Source organism: Panthera uncia, assembly GCF_023721935.1.
Source record: "Panthera uncia isolate 11264 chromosome A1 unlocalized genomic scaffold, Puncia_PCG_1.0 HiC_scaffold_17, whole genome shotgun sequence".
NCBI lineage: Eukaryota > Metazoa > Chordata > Mammalia > Carnivora > Felidae > Panthera > Panthera uncia.
In genome coordinates, this window is record NW_026057577.1 from 92628659 (window position 1) to 92643310 (window position 14652).

Consider the following 14652-nt stretch of genomic DNA (forward strand, 5'->3'; position numbering starts at 1 on the left):
TTATTATCTACATGAAACCCAAAGTGAGACATGTCACTGCTATAAATTTGAGTGAACAATGAATTGAAGTAGAAATATTGATCAATTATTCTTCAAGGGAAGAAAAACTTGAAATACTGATTAATAAACAGAATTTTAGATGAAATTTAACACTTTCCTCCATCTTTCTCAGCATTTAAAATAAGTTTATTTCATGGCTTTGTATGACCCTTCTCTCCCCAGTCTTCCCAGCCACTTCCTTGTCCTAATCACTTGAAAAATCTTATCCCTTCCCCAGTTGGAAACTAGAATTTATGACTGGAAGGTATTTTATTTTATTTATTTTTTTTTATTTTTTTCATGTTTATTTATTTTTGAGGGAGAGAGACAGAGCGCCAGCACAGGAGGGGCAGGGAGAGGGAGACACAGAATTCAAAGCAGGCTCCAGGCTCTGAGCTGTCATCACAGAGCCCTACACGGGGCTCGAACTCATGAACCACAAGATCATGAACTGTGAGATCATGACCTGAACTGAAGCCGGATGCTTAACCTACTGAGCCACCCAGGTGCCCCATGACTGGAGAGTATTTTAAAGAGGAAAAAGGATCCGTAAGTATGAGACCCGGATGTGGAAGACTGCCCTAGGACAGAGCCATTTCAACTCTGTGCATGTTAAATAAAGCTATTTAGAATCTGGAATTTCTTGAAATTTAGTCTTGGAAAGTTAAAGAATATATTAAAAATTACTCAGATATATTTGCTGAGTGTAATATATATGCCTCATGTAACGAATCTGATAGGAAAACATAAACTTTCCCTCAAAAGGGCCACTGGATTTTAAAATTACAGTAGTCTTACCAATTTGGAAAGCTTCAAATTTGGCAAACAGAAACTTTGGGGTAAAATGCAACAGACTCTCCAGTTAAAATCTGGGGACTTAATGAAACTGTCTCCTCATATACATTATTATTTAAGGCACTAGCCTATCTCTAAAAATGTCAAGTCTGACTTTCCCTAGTGAAGACAGAGTCCTGTAGAGAAATACCTGACTTTCTTATTTGGGACATCCACTTCAAGTTTCCAATTATCTTAAAGCACAAGTTCTCATAGCATGATCCCTAAGCCACCAGCATCACTGGAAACTTGCTGAAAATGCAAATTCTCAGGCCTGTCTAACACCTCCTAAAACATACACTCTAGGGGTGGGGTCCAGCAATTTGTATTCTAACAAGAACTCTAGCGATTCTGATCATCCCTAAAGTTTGAGACTACTGCCTTGAGGCAAGTAAACATGAGCCTGTTTACACTTCCTAAAAATGAGGATCTTTTGTGACTTCAATTTCCAAGCAAGCAGTCAGATACAAGAACACTAAAGTTCATAGACTGGCCTTGTGAACCATAAACAAACACTGAGTAGCATTCACTCTGAAGATGATAAAAACAGAAAAAACAAAACAAAAAATATCTAAAGACATGCATTAGAAAGTAATCAGGAACATTTAAAAACTTCATAGTAAGATGCTTTTCAGTTATTCCGTACTAGTATTTTAAACACAGATATTTTGAATATTAATATATAAATAGGTTTCCATTAATAGAGGCCAGTTGGTGATGATTTTTATCTTGCATAAGTGTTTCTAGTGCCGAAGAGTGCCAGCTGATTTTTAACACAAATATAATGTACTGCTTTAAAATCAGGACTTAAAAACATATTATAATAAAGAAACAAATTGGAAACAACAAAACATGCATTAGGTAACCAGCAACTGCACTGAAATAGATATAGCACTCACATATTCCATTATGTAAATGAATTCAAAGATATTTCATGACTGATCAGCTAGAAGGGACATAATGATTTATAATTCAAATAACTGAGCACTGAAATCAAATTGAACTAATATATATTTCTAAATATGGAAACCTGAAATAATTGTTAAAAAATATAAATCAATGTACCCAAGTTGAAATCATTTGCATCCCTTGGTTTAAATGTTATAGCTTTTAAGTTTTATCTAATAAGTTTTCTGAAAATATGATTTTTTATTAACTTCGAGAAGTGTTCAAAAGCAATAAACATCTTATGAAACAAAAGGTTATAATTTTAGAATTAAAGAATATATAAGAGATATAAGGTCATAGGAAAAGCATCTTACTTAAATATTGGATAGAAATAAATTAGGCATTATGCACATTATACCAAAAAGAATACAAATCAAATTAATTTTATATTAGATTTCAATTCCAACCTAAAAAACAGGGTAAATCTAAACAATAGATACGTGCTGTAAAATAACACAGGCTTCTTTTCAGATAACGTGCTCTCAAAGTAATTCATTGTGAAAAGGCCAGAGTTTGCAAGACTAGGAAGTACTTATAAACCACTTCATATGTTAGAAATAAAGAGTATTTCAGCATTATTATTAAAAAAAAAAAAAATACAGGTTGAGTTTTTTTTTTTTTTAATAAGAAAAAATACATATCTTAAAAAGCCAAAATGACCACTGGAATTGGGTTGTACATCACTTTCCAGTAAAAAGGAAAAACAGCCTGGACAGGTGTAATTTATCATTTTTCTGATTTAATATCAAAGAAATATATTAAAATAATAAAAAGAATCCTGAAATCCTCAAAATTTGTAGTGATAAATAGCCCTCCCTGTCTTTATTGCATTATACCTACTAACAGAAATATTGCATGGTGGATTTTGCCAGACAAGGACGATTATTTTCCAATAAAAAGTTGCATATTAAATTCCAGCACAAAAGTGGGTGTCTAATACTTTGGAAATCTTTTATGGTTTCCCAAGGAACACAATTTTAAACTTAACTAATACAAACATATTCCTGCAGTGAGCCTACATTAAAGATTTCTATCCAATGCCACTGATTTTCAGAATGCTGTCCTCATATTTAAATTTCAGCTAATCTCGGTGGTTAACTAAACCAACACTTATTTTTCACAAGTCCTGTATGTTTGATAGCTAACATATAAAAGACAATCTACATGCTTCTCTCTCATTGGTAGAAACAGGACAATAGTATCAACTATAATCTAATGAGAAAGGATGATTCTAGTTAGATTTAAGAAATCTGCTAAAGATAGAAACCCAAACATTTAATGCATAATGGGAAATCTTATTTTGGAGTAAATAAGATGTTGATTTGTTGGCGGCAATAATCCAAGAAGTGGTAAAAACACTTATATAATTTTCTTCCTATTCCTCCTTTGTGCCTCTTAACTAATCAAAATAATATTCTTTTCAATTGAAGAATACTGAAGCTATAGTATTTACTCTCAGGAATTCAATTTTTATAAGGTAATATTTTTAGAACATTTCGACCTTCTTAAAATTAGTTACATGCTTTCTTTTAAAATAAGAACTCCCTGAAAATTATGAAAAATCACAGGCTAAGACACATGAGGTTGTATACTTTCTTATGTATCCACTTATTAACCTGGATGGGTATAAACATAACTTTAACTAGTTAGGAATCTATATATCCATATAAATTCAATTGTGACTGAATAAATACTTGGCAGTAGGTAGCTAATATAAATCTTTCAAAAACACACATTTAAATAAATATAAGCCTAAATGAAAGGTTTTTTCTTAAAAAAAAAAAACAAACCTGCAACATTATAAGCAAGGAAAACACCTGGCCAATAGAATGTACCTGTTGGGGTGTTTCTATACATTACTAGATATACAGTAAAAAGGATATCCAACAGAAAGATCATTTAGGAACTGAAGAGTCCTTGAAATCACAGGCTCACATCTTCCCCAGTATTTAAGATTTGTAACGCTAAATATGAAAACAAGTTTTTAATTGTAAGTAAGGTATTTGGTTGTACAGGGAGAACATGAAAATACACATATATGTACGTTAAGTTACATGACCTAAACCCGAAATATCTCACGAAGTTGAAAAACAGGTTTAAATACCACTAGAACATTTTCTATTCTACTTTTTTTAATGGCATAATCAAAATTATATCCTATCAATATACAATGAACACTGCTCCCCAAATGGTACATAATTCCACACAGTTAGTTTTGTACATTGAAAAAACTGTCTAAGTGTTTCACAGAAGAAGTATCAAGTTTGTATGTAAAACAAGCATATTAGCGAATGACAGCAGGAGTTACAAAGGAAGTCAAATAGGGGCTCACAGTTACTGCCAAGAAATGAACCATCAAACTTGTGGCTCCAAAGCTCACTTCTTATGATCATGATTGTTTGTGTAGCTTTGTTCTCTGCAAGCAACACAGTGCTGTCTATCTGTTACACAGATGTAGTGGGCTGCCAACTGGAGGCATACAAGTTGAGACTAAATGTACAAAATTCTGTCTATGACTAGAAACTCGTTAATTCTGCTAACAAATTATAAGGATGATTTAAGGGAATTTTCCATGAGTAGGTTTTTGATAGCCATTAAGTTCCTGCTGGAATCAATGAATGCCCTGTCTTAAGGCAATCAAACCCCTCCCAATGATTCCAGTTTGCAATAATCTCTTCAGATGCTCTTTGAAATTGGGTATTTTCTTTCTAATTAAAAGCAAAAGTGCTGCCCAATTGTCTTGAAGAGTCAAAGTCTATAAACATCTTAAAACCACGTTTTGATGGGGCATACTGCAGTGGTATGGATTCCTTGACAAATAAGAAGAATGTCTTTAGGGTGGTGAATTTTAAATATGTGAAATTAAGTTTCAATTAAGAACAATGCTACCATTCTAAGAATTAACGCATAATTTTCAAGTCTTTTATTAAAGATTAATACTTATTAAGAGATTTAAACACAGTAAAAGTATCCATTACATTCAAAGCAACCACAACAAAAGAAAAATCCAAGAACTCACATTTTCGTCATGAATGTTTCTAGAACATGGTTGTCATCTGTTATTCCTAAAACTTCTGACATACGGGCATATACCTGGATGAAAACATTTCATTGTTAAAAGCTTTATCATTAACATAGATTTTCAAAAGACTATTCAAACTGAACAAATGGAAGATTTAAAGCATTGCTGCATCCACAGTGAAGTAGGGTGTCGGTAGGGAGAGCAAATGAAGGATTTAGAGAAAAAATTATACTTTAAAAATTTACTCTTTTTCTTCCAGGAAGTACCTCTCTCATTTTGAAATACATACCCACCCACACACACCCACACTCACAGACTCATTTTATTCCCAGCACACCACATAATTTTCTTTCTCAAACTGGTAAACCAACCCTTTCTCAAAGATGGGCGTTATGTATACAAAGGGCTGAAAAGTGGAGTGTCTCAATAAATAAAACATTTAAAAAATTTCCATCTATGCCAGGTATCAGCAAACCATCAAACAATTCAGGATTATGTCAGGCAGTTATAAAAATAAGGATTTCAAAAATAAGAGGAAGTTAAAGAATTTATAAACATTCTCCTCAAAAATCTTTCAATTAAGCTCCCCCCAATATAGAGATAGGTCTTACTTTCCATGCTGAAACGGAAATCCCAGGCTCAGAGATTCTCTGTTGAATACATCAGGGCCTGGGGAATCCATTAAGCTCCCAATTAGGGAGTGTTGGTGGCAGAGTTTGGGGTGCAACATTTCAGTCCCAACCTAAGCCACATTGAGCTTATAAACATATCCTACTTCAAGTGGGAAAATGCCACCAGCAGCCAATGGAATATTCCCTAATAGCCTGGCAAAGCTGAGAGGTGGGTTGACACCTCCATACTCCCTGATGCTCTGGTGTGATTCCAGGTTATCCCTGCCAGACACCAGCTGTATGGGATTTCTCTTCTGTGATTTGATCCCCTGTGATTGTGTTCTCTCACTTTCTCCCGCTCCGCCTATTTCTTATGGTATGGCATGGCAACTTAGCTTTCACTCCCTATGCCTTTTGCTTTTCACATGTGAACACCAGCTTCATACACTACCACAGGTCATGAAGGTGAATTACAGGATTATACAAGGGAGGAAGGCTGTTCACTGCAGAGATCTCGTATCTGGATTTTAAACACCATTCAAAGCAGAAGCTTGTGTTCTGGGCTTTCATCCTAAGTCCTATAACCAGAAGCTGCTCAGGCCAGTGGGAGAGAGAGGAAAAGGTGGGGGGCAAGTGGAGAGGGCAAGAGAAGGAAAGAAGGGTAGAGGGGAAAAGGTGGGGGAGAGAAAAAGGAAAACTGAGATTCACATTCCTGTTGCCCCTTCTGCTAATTTCTGAGCCCTACAGAAAAGCATTTCAATTACTGTATCTATGATTTTGCTCATGAGAGGAGGCCTTCATCTCTTATAGGATTGAAGCTATCACTGTGTTTGTAAGATGTTTAGGGGGAAGAGGGAGCTAGGGAGAAAAACTCCCAGGGAAGTTAGTCGCCACCAGTCCTCAAAGATCAGAAATCTTTACGCACAGAGAAGGCTCAAAGGAAGAATGGTATGTAGAAAGGGAAGTTTCCCTTATCTCAGCATGATCCTAACCCTCTTTTATGGATGGAAGTAAACTGGGTCCCTTAGAAAACCTGTATTGACATGGTTAATGGCACACAAGGCCCTTCACAACTTGGCCCCAACATACCTCATCTTCTACCATTTCCCTCCATCTGAAGCCACAATGAAATACTGATGGATCACTGAGGCTTCTCACGCAATTTCAGATTTCTAGTTGTTCGTGTGCTGCTCATTCTGCCTGAATTAGCTTTCTTTTTCCTCTCCCCTTGATTCCCATTCAAAAGTCATCTCCTCTGCATTCTTCTCTGCTGTCCCAGGGAGATCACTCTCCTTTATGCTCCCACAGTGTCTGGTCCATTCCTCTCTCATGGTGTTTTTCACACCTGTAATTGTTCGGGTGTCCATTTCCCCCACTACATTGTATTGTATTTTTGTAAAATCAAGGTTTTACATTTTCAAGACTTTATAAGTGCTATATTTTTTATGGCGTAGCTCAAAATTAATCTAATTTTGATTTTATCCATGCAACATTGAATAATAAAAACATAATAACTAAAATGTGATTTTAAACCTTTAAGACTGTTTAAAAATCTTTTTTTTTTTTTCCAATTGGTCCTTCTTACAGGGAAGTTTTCTGTGGTGTCCCTGGCATTCAAGGAAGGGGGAAGCTGGGCAGGCAGGTCTGTTGTGTTCTGCTGTCAAAACAGCTTCTCCGAGTATCAGATTTGACCCAATAAGATACTAGAAAAAACAGTCAACATTGACACATGGCAGTGCTTTAATCCACAATTATCCTTGTAACTTGCACCATTCCTTTTATCATCCATTAGCTTTGATTCCCATTATCCCATCTAGAACTGTGTCAACGCTTCTGTCCCTAGGGATTTCTCTCCACTCCTAGGATCTGACAGTCAAGCTTGAGTACTAAACAGGATCATTACCTCTTAAATCCACTTATCTGATCTACTGAATAGTAAATTGAAAAGCTCATTAAGAGCAACAATCTGATTTGTTTTCACGTGTGACAGGGTCATTTAAAATCAATGTATGATTACTGAATTTCTTTTAAAAGACTGTCTTACATTTTCCAAGGCACCTTACCATTCAAGAGAGCATGCAGATAATATGAAAATGTCTTTAAACATTTGAATTCAATTATACCACAGATATATACAATTTGGGAGTGGGAAACAGTCTGTCCAGTGAGGAAACCTCTTTGAGAATGTTCATCACAAAGCACAAATCAATGAAGGCTTTCTACAGAAAACATTCTAACACAATATTTAGGGATTTTCAACATTTTCTAAAACTTCTATCACTTAGCCAAAAAAACTTTCATTCACAGCAAGAAGAACCTACGTCACAATACTCATTTTAAGGAAGGATACTGAAGCTGGCATAGGAGTGCAGGAAGGGAAAAAGTCCTCCCTTGAAGTTCACAGATTCCCAATTTTTTAAAATTTCAGGATCAATTAAGGTAATTAGATCATAATGAAAAATAAGCAGAAATCTAAGAAACAAGAGATGAAGCCCATGTGTGTTGTCCATCCTTCTCTGAGGGTTACAATGAAGTTGAAAATGGCTATGCTTTTGGTTATGCTGGTTTCACATACCCAGACATGCACACATTATAACCTTGTTTTTGCCTGGCCACCTGTGCCTTCCTTCTGCTCCTTCTTTTTTAATATGCCTGTATTTCTCTATTAGACGATAAGCTCCCTGAGGACAGAAATGATGTTCTTTTATCTCCCATGCTTAATGTTTGACAAAGGTTTGTTAAATGAATAAAAAGAGCATAATGATAAAGTGCACATATTGGCGGACTCCATTTCATTCACAATTTTTTTTTTTTTAACAAAAACAAAACAACCCATAAGAGGCATGGCTTTGCACAGAACTTTTTCTCTTTAAAAATAATATACCCCAAATTCCACTCACCAGAAGTAACCCTGGTTAAATATCGTTATTTAAAAAGGCGTGGTGTTAATGCTTAAATAATGTTTCTGGAAGAAGCTCTCCCTGCAGTGAGAAGAGCTCTCCTCCTGTGATACTGTGAGCAACCACCATTGCCAGCCTGTTAGTGGCACTTCTCAGATGACACAATAGAATATGATCTTGGTGTAGTATTAATTTTCCGTGTGCATATGTGTTTCCTCCACTATTTCAAGCACGTGCTGCCTGAGGGCAGGGAAGATACCCTCCAGAAGTAATTAGGATACTGCCTTGGCAAACTTAGCAATGTAGAAAAAATATGGGCTTTGGTCCCAAACATATCTGGATTTGAATTCTGGATTTGCCACTAACTAGGTGTAACTTAAAGTCTCTGGATCTTGATTTTCTATCTGTAAAACGGGAATAATAATAATAATAATAATAATAATAAAACCTACTTTATGGCTTTTGGGAAGATTAAAGATGATCCCTAATACAGAGCTTGGTATTTAGTAGTTACTCATCAAATGCTGCTTTTCTTTCTACCCCTTCTTATGGACCTTTTCTCATAGTAGGTGCTAAAAACTGTCAGCTAATATCTGTTCAAGAAAAGGCTCGTTACATAAAAAACAACAGGAAAGTAAGAAGGTGTTTATCTTGAAGATTTTCACACTGCACAGATAAAGTTAAAGCAAACAAAACCTTAAATTTATATCAACGTTGAAATCTTTATATTCAATTAACACACTCTCATCATGGTCAGAAATGGCATTCATTAAAGGCATAAAGCTTCAAAATTTCATGCTACAAAACGGATTTTTTTCCCTACTTCTACATAGTTGTCATCTTACAAGCCAGAAAAATTACCTATTTTAACCACTCATCCATCTCTCTAGCTCTTGAAATACAGGAGGTTGTTAGAAATGTAAGGAATTATCACTATTATGGATTTGAGAAGACATGCTCCTAAAAAACTGTTTTGATATGTTTGTTTTCTCATCTCTGTTTATTTTACTATGAAGGTTCTTTTCAACTTCACAAAAGAGCATTTAGGTATGTACACAACGCTTCGACAATCCATACATTCTCTAACTCCTCAACTAACCAAATGACAAATACTGCCTGTGCACATGCAGGTAGCTTAAGTGATCTTATATCTGGCTTTTTAAAAGGGAAGCCAGACAAGATAAGAAAACCAGACAAGGAATAAGCATACAAATAACAGTAAGATTTTGAGTTGTAAATTTAATTTAATAAAGAATAAAAGCATGGGCTGTGATAATTTTTTAAATTGCTTTCTTTTTCCAATCCTAATTCTTAGTCTTGGGTATGTGCAGTGTTGTCTCTTAACATTCTGGTTATAACTTTGAAGAAACTAATTATGTCAATCCTTAAATTTGAAGTAGATTACAGAACTGGGAAACCCAGAATATTAGTTCCTAAAGGTTGTATGGATATATAATGACAGTCACAGAAATTCAATAACAGCCCTCTATGAAATGTACTCAAAAGCACCACATGAAACAAATTAAAAAGAACAATGAATCTCTCATTCTGTGCAAATAAGAAAATAAGAGAAAACACTGGTTCTATAGGTTTTCATAACAGTTGTTATAATGAATTAAGATTTTGGATAATGAATCTTCAGAAAATTACAGTAAGTTAATACCCCTAGGCCTTCCATAAATGTTTAAGATGTTATAACTTCTCAAAGAGCTTTTGTAAGCAGGCTCAATGCAGAAAATTAGCAGTGCTGTGGAAATCAACAATAAAGTATTCTGCCATCAGATAATATACTTTCCTGAACCAATTTATTCCCCCCAAATTCATTTACTAATACAAAATTGATACCATGAAATTTTTAAAAACCCTGATAATTGTAAATTCTAAAGTATTGTTTCAATGTGCTGAAATGATTCATCAAGATTTTTAACCAGTTGTCATTTAGTAAGACAAAATCTGTCACCAGAAAGGATCCAATATAGTGAAAACATTAACACCCCTTAGGAAAAGAGTTCTGGAACTTAATGTGAACTCACTTATTGTGCATGAGAAACCGATTTTCGTATTTTTGTCTTAGTCTTCAAGTGTCCCTGACATCAATGCAGTACTTTCTACAAAACAGACCCATTGGAGTGCAAGGTGGGAGAGGGAGGAGAAGGCGAGGTGTAAGAGGGAATAGAGGATTTAATGACTTGGATCTAAACCGTTTGGAACTAAAGATACTGAGGTCTTTCATGAATGCTTAAGGCAGAAAAAAAAAACAAAAAACAACCATGATCATCACAATTAACATGACACATGAAGAGATTTAATGGTACAAATATCATTGCTTCATGTTAAACATACAAACTTAGTGCTACTGAATAGATCCACGCTAATCTTGGTGGACTAATTTTTCCCTCATATCATTTAAAATTGCACCACAAAATAAGGACCAAAATTAGGTGAAAAAAATCTTTTGCCAGAATTTAATTTTAAAATCATAACTTATGTTGGAAACCAAGTGGTAAAAGGTTAGAATTCTGCTTGCCTCATTCAGTGGAATACAGAATGGCAACTGATAAAAGCTGGCTATGGAAGTACAAAATAAATATGAAATGTTAAGTGTTTATTTCAATTAGAATATCTGAACCCACCATCTGTGGTGGCCATCTTGCTAAGGGGACACGTACCTAACAAATCTCTTAAGAGGCATTCCCAATCTGCTTGAATAAGCTATTGTATAAGAAAACTTGGAGCGACCACTTTGGCCTCACATTTCCTTCGCTCCACATCCTGTGGCACAAAGCATGAACTCAGCAGGCTGGGGTGCTGGGCTGCCTGCTGCCTTGTGATAATCCCCTCTCCCAGTAGGGGCCTCCACTGATGCATGGCTAAGAACATGCTTCCTCTTTTGCTTGCACCCCAGTGGGGTATCCATTCCTAACTTGGGCCCAAATCCAGACTGCTAAGGAAGGGCTCCAGATGCTGCCAGAGATATTTTTGGATTGGTTTCTAAACAATCATTTATTTGAAAGAGGAGTACAGGTACAGTGTGAAAACCAGCAATACTGGTTAATTTTGGAGAGATTCTCTCCCTCCCCCTCCCCGACCAGATCTAAGGTCTAACTACCACCTGTTCAACAGAAGCTGGCTGTTTGCCTCACTTTCCTTCAGGGAGCCACTGACTAAGGATCTCCACCAGCATGAACCTAATGTCTCCCGACAGGCCTTCACTAGCCAAGAGGGACCCGGGTCGAGTGCACCAGTTATTGGTCACAGGATACACAGCCCATAGAAAGACTCCTGCGGTGCAACCAGCTGAAAGCCAACTAGAGAAGATGGGGAGTGTACATTTGTCCTGACACAGCTTTGCTCCTGCTGGCTGCCAACTCACTCCATGTCTGCGGCCAAGCTTCTGTTAGACTAGTCTTCTGTGGCTAAAACCATGGTAAAGCACGGGGGTAAATATATTATCTTCCCAAGCTCATACAATAAGAAGCTAACCATGGCTAGGGCACAAGGCTACTAGAAGGCAGCTTGATTGATTCTGGTGGAAGGTTTTGAGACCATGTATTTCAGGCATTTTGTTTATAATTCTGTGCAATAGCAAATTTGTACCATGATTAGACCTTGGAGCAAAGAAGTTGATGCTGGATGTAGTCTGTGCAAGGGTGATGGTGGAAGTGGGGAACTGGGAAATAAAAGATTTTTTTTTTTTTACCATAATCCCCTATATCTCTCAAAGATGTCCACCAGAAACATATTCTGGCATAAGGGATACATGTACTATAGATACCGTTCAGTAACAGATGCTATTCAAGGGAGCCCTAAGAAAACTTTCTCCTTCCAGGTATGAATGATTGGTTAGAATTGGCCACTTCAGAAATGTTGTAATCAAGAAACCTAGGCTGCTTCCACACTGTGCAATCACACTAAACTGAGTCTTTGCAGTTGATCCTGCTTACTGGCTGACTACTGAACATTTGGTTAGAGACCATGCATACTACAGGGTTACATAGTGCATAAACAGGGAGCCAAGAAGGCACCTCTACACTTATCACTGTGAGCATGTACCTGTTTTAGGAATAAGAGCCTGAGGCTGTGGTGAGACAAGCATAAAGACTGGTGATCCACCACAACAACCAGCAACTCAACTCACCTTCACTAATTTCCAAGCCTTCTCTGGAACTCGGGACACATCACTCCTCAGGCGTACAACCTAAAAAGCACAGAGTTTAGGGACCTGGCACCTGACGTTAGGGATTAGGGAAGAGCAGGAGGCCCTCCCAACTTCAGATAGAGAGAGAAAATGTGGTTCAGAATCTTTGTGGCTGTCACTTAAAATATTCCTGGGACTTTGATTTTATCCTGGAAGCCTTGAGCAAAGACAATGGTGAAGTGCTGTTCAGAGTCTGGATGTGGTTGTATGGATTACACCATGGGTTTGCTTCCATGGAATAATTCAAAAAACCAATTATTAAAGGATAGCCCTAGAAAAGAACAAATTATAAATGATACTTGACTGAACTATTTTTAAGAATCTCTTAGTAGTGTTGTTTCTCATGAGGCACTCTCATTATGCAAGTGTGGCAACTGGGGCTAATGATTTAAGTAGGCCAAGTCACCTTTTCATGGGTAAAAGTATATTTTTAATAAATGGAACTCATTTCTATGGTCATTCAAAGGGTACGTAAATCATACAGTCTTCTACCACTTAATCTAGTTCTTGCACACACTCTCCCCCAAATCCTCTAAAAACACAACTTATTATAGTTATAGTAGGTATTAAGTAAGACTTTACCAGGTCCTCATCTCCACTTCTAACATCTTTATTTTCATTCACACGTGTTACCTATTCATATTTCATTTCTGCCTCCACACTGCCTCTCTGAAACCTGTCCCACTTTCTGCATCCAAAACAACTTCTGTACCTTCCTTCTAAGAGATACTCAACTCTCTGGGAAGAGTGACCTGACATAAAGAGTGGAGGAATAATGGCCCATGGAATAAAAAAGGGGGTGTCATATGTATATTTTTATTGCTCTGTCAAATCAGCTATTTTCACTTTTCATTATATTCTCAAATTTTACTCAAAAACGTTCCTACAATCTTTTTTGCCTTTCAATTTCTGTCCCTCATACTAGCCTCGTTAGTGAAAACTTGAACCTACCCCAAATGCAAGCAATCAGAGTTCACCTTCTGGTGTCCTGTTAATGCCTTCAAACTCTAATTTCTGGTTTCTCTGGGCAGGCAATGCCCGGGGCAATAGCATAAGTCCTGCTCCCATTTTAGTTTTCCTATTGAACACTTCTCCATGTTGACCATCAGCTAAAACATATGCAACACCTCAACCGGTGGACCAAGACAATTGGCAGTTGCCCAGGAAGTATATCTTTTTCTCAGTAAGACGACAGAAAATGGGCAAGTTAACTGTGTACGTATTTTCAGTGACGTCACCTTGGAGGAAACAGAATATTTGTGCAGTGTAATACACACAGGGTTCTGGGTGAGGTTCTGCTACTTGCTAGCCTAGCACAGTACCTGGGAGATAACAGGTATTCAATAAATATTTTCATTTAATGAATTAACCCAATAATCCTAGTTAAATTATTTAGCCTCTCAGAGTCTGAGCTTCTTCAGCTGTAAAGTGGAAAAAACAATAACACAACGAATAATATGAATTAAGAGGCAGTCTAGTGAAATGATTAGGACCTAGTCTGAAGCCCAAGGTTAGCCATTGGGCTGGCCATTTACTAGGTGATTTTGATCAAATTCCTTACCCTCCAAATTTCCATTTTCTCAAATATAAAATGAGGATGATAGTAGGTCTAATTTATGAAAATTTTTAGAGGATTTGAGTAGTTAATTCATGCAAAGTACTTTGAACAGTCCTGGCACAGAATAAAATTTCCATGAGTGTTAACTGTTATTATTATTGTCATATCATGCTATATGATATATATATAGCACTGCCAGCACAATGTCAGAAACACTTGGAAAGTTTTTAGCATATAGTAAGCACCAAATAAACACTAGCTATTAGCCCTTAGAACAGGTGGTCAGGAGGGGTCCCTGGGTGGCTCATAAGTGTCCAACTTTGGCTCGAGTCATGATCTTCCTGCTCTGCTTGTGGGTTTGAGCCCCGCTTTGGGCTCTGTGCTGACAGCTCAGAGCCTGGAGCCTGCTTCGGATTCTGTGTCTCCCTCTCACTGCCAGTCCCCTGCTCAAGCTTTCTCTCTCTCTCTCTCTCTCTCTCCCCCTCTCTCTCTCTCTCTCAAATAAAGAAACATTGAAAAAATTTTTTAAAAAGAACAGGTGG

At 36.8% G+C, this 14652-nt stretch overlaps 1 protein-coding gene across 3 annotated transcripts in view; it reads right to left on the reverse strand.

Annotated features, from left to right (window-relative positions):
- RANBP17 (RAN binding protein 17) overlaps positions 1 to 14652 on the reverse strand; it is a 330781-nt gene that overhangs the window by 92329 nt on the left and 223800 nt on the right. For 2 of the 3 annotated variants that reach the window (XM_049647789.1, XM_049647786.1), the window contains 3 exons: positions 12493 to 12552; positions 4841 to 4914; positions 3705 to 3785 (listed from right to left, as the gene is read on the reverse strand). In XM_049647789.1, the coding sequence (XP_049503746.1) occupies positions 3705 to 3785; positions 4841 to 4914; positions 12493 to 12552 (215 nt within the window). The remainder of the gene's footprint in view (positions 1 to 3704; positions 3786 to 4840; positions 4915 to 12492; positions 12553 to 14652) is intronic. The other variant, XM_049647787.1, reaches the window with a different exon arrangement.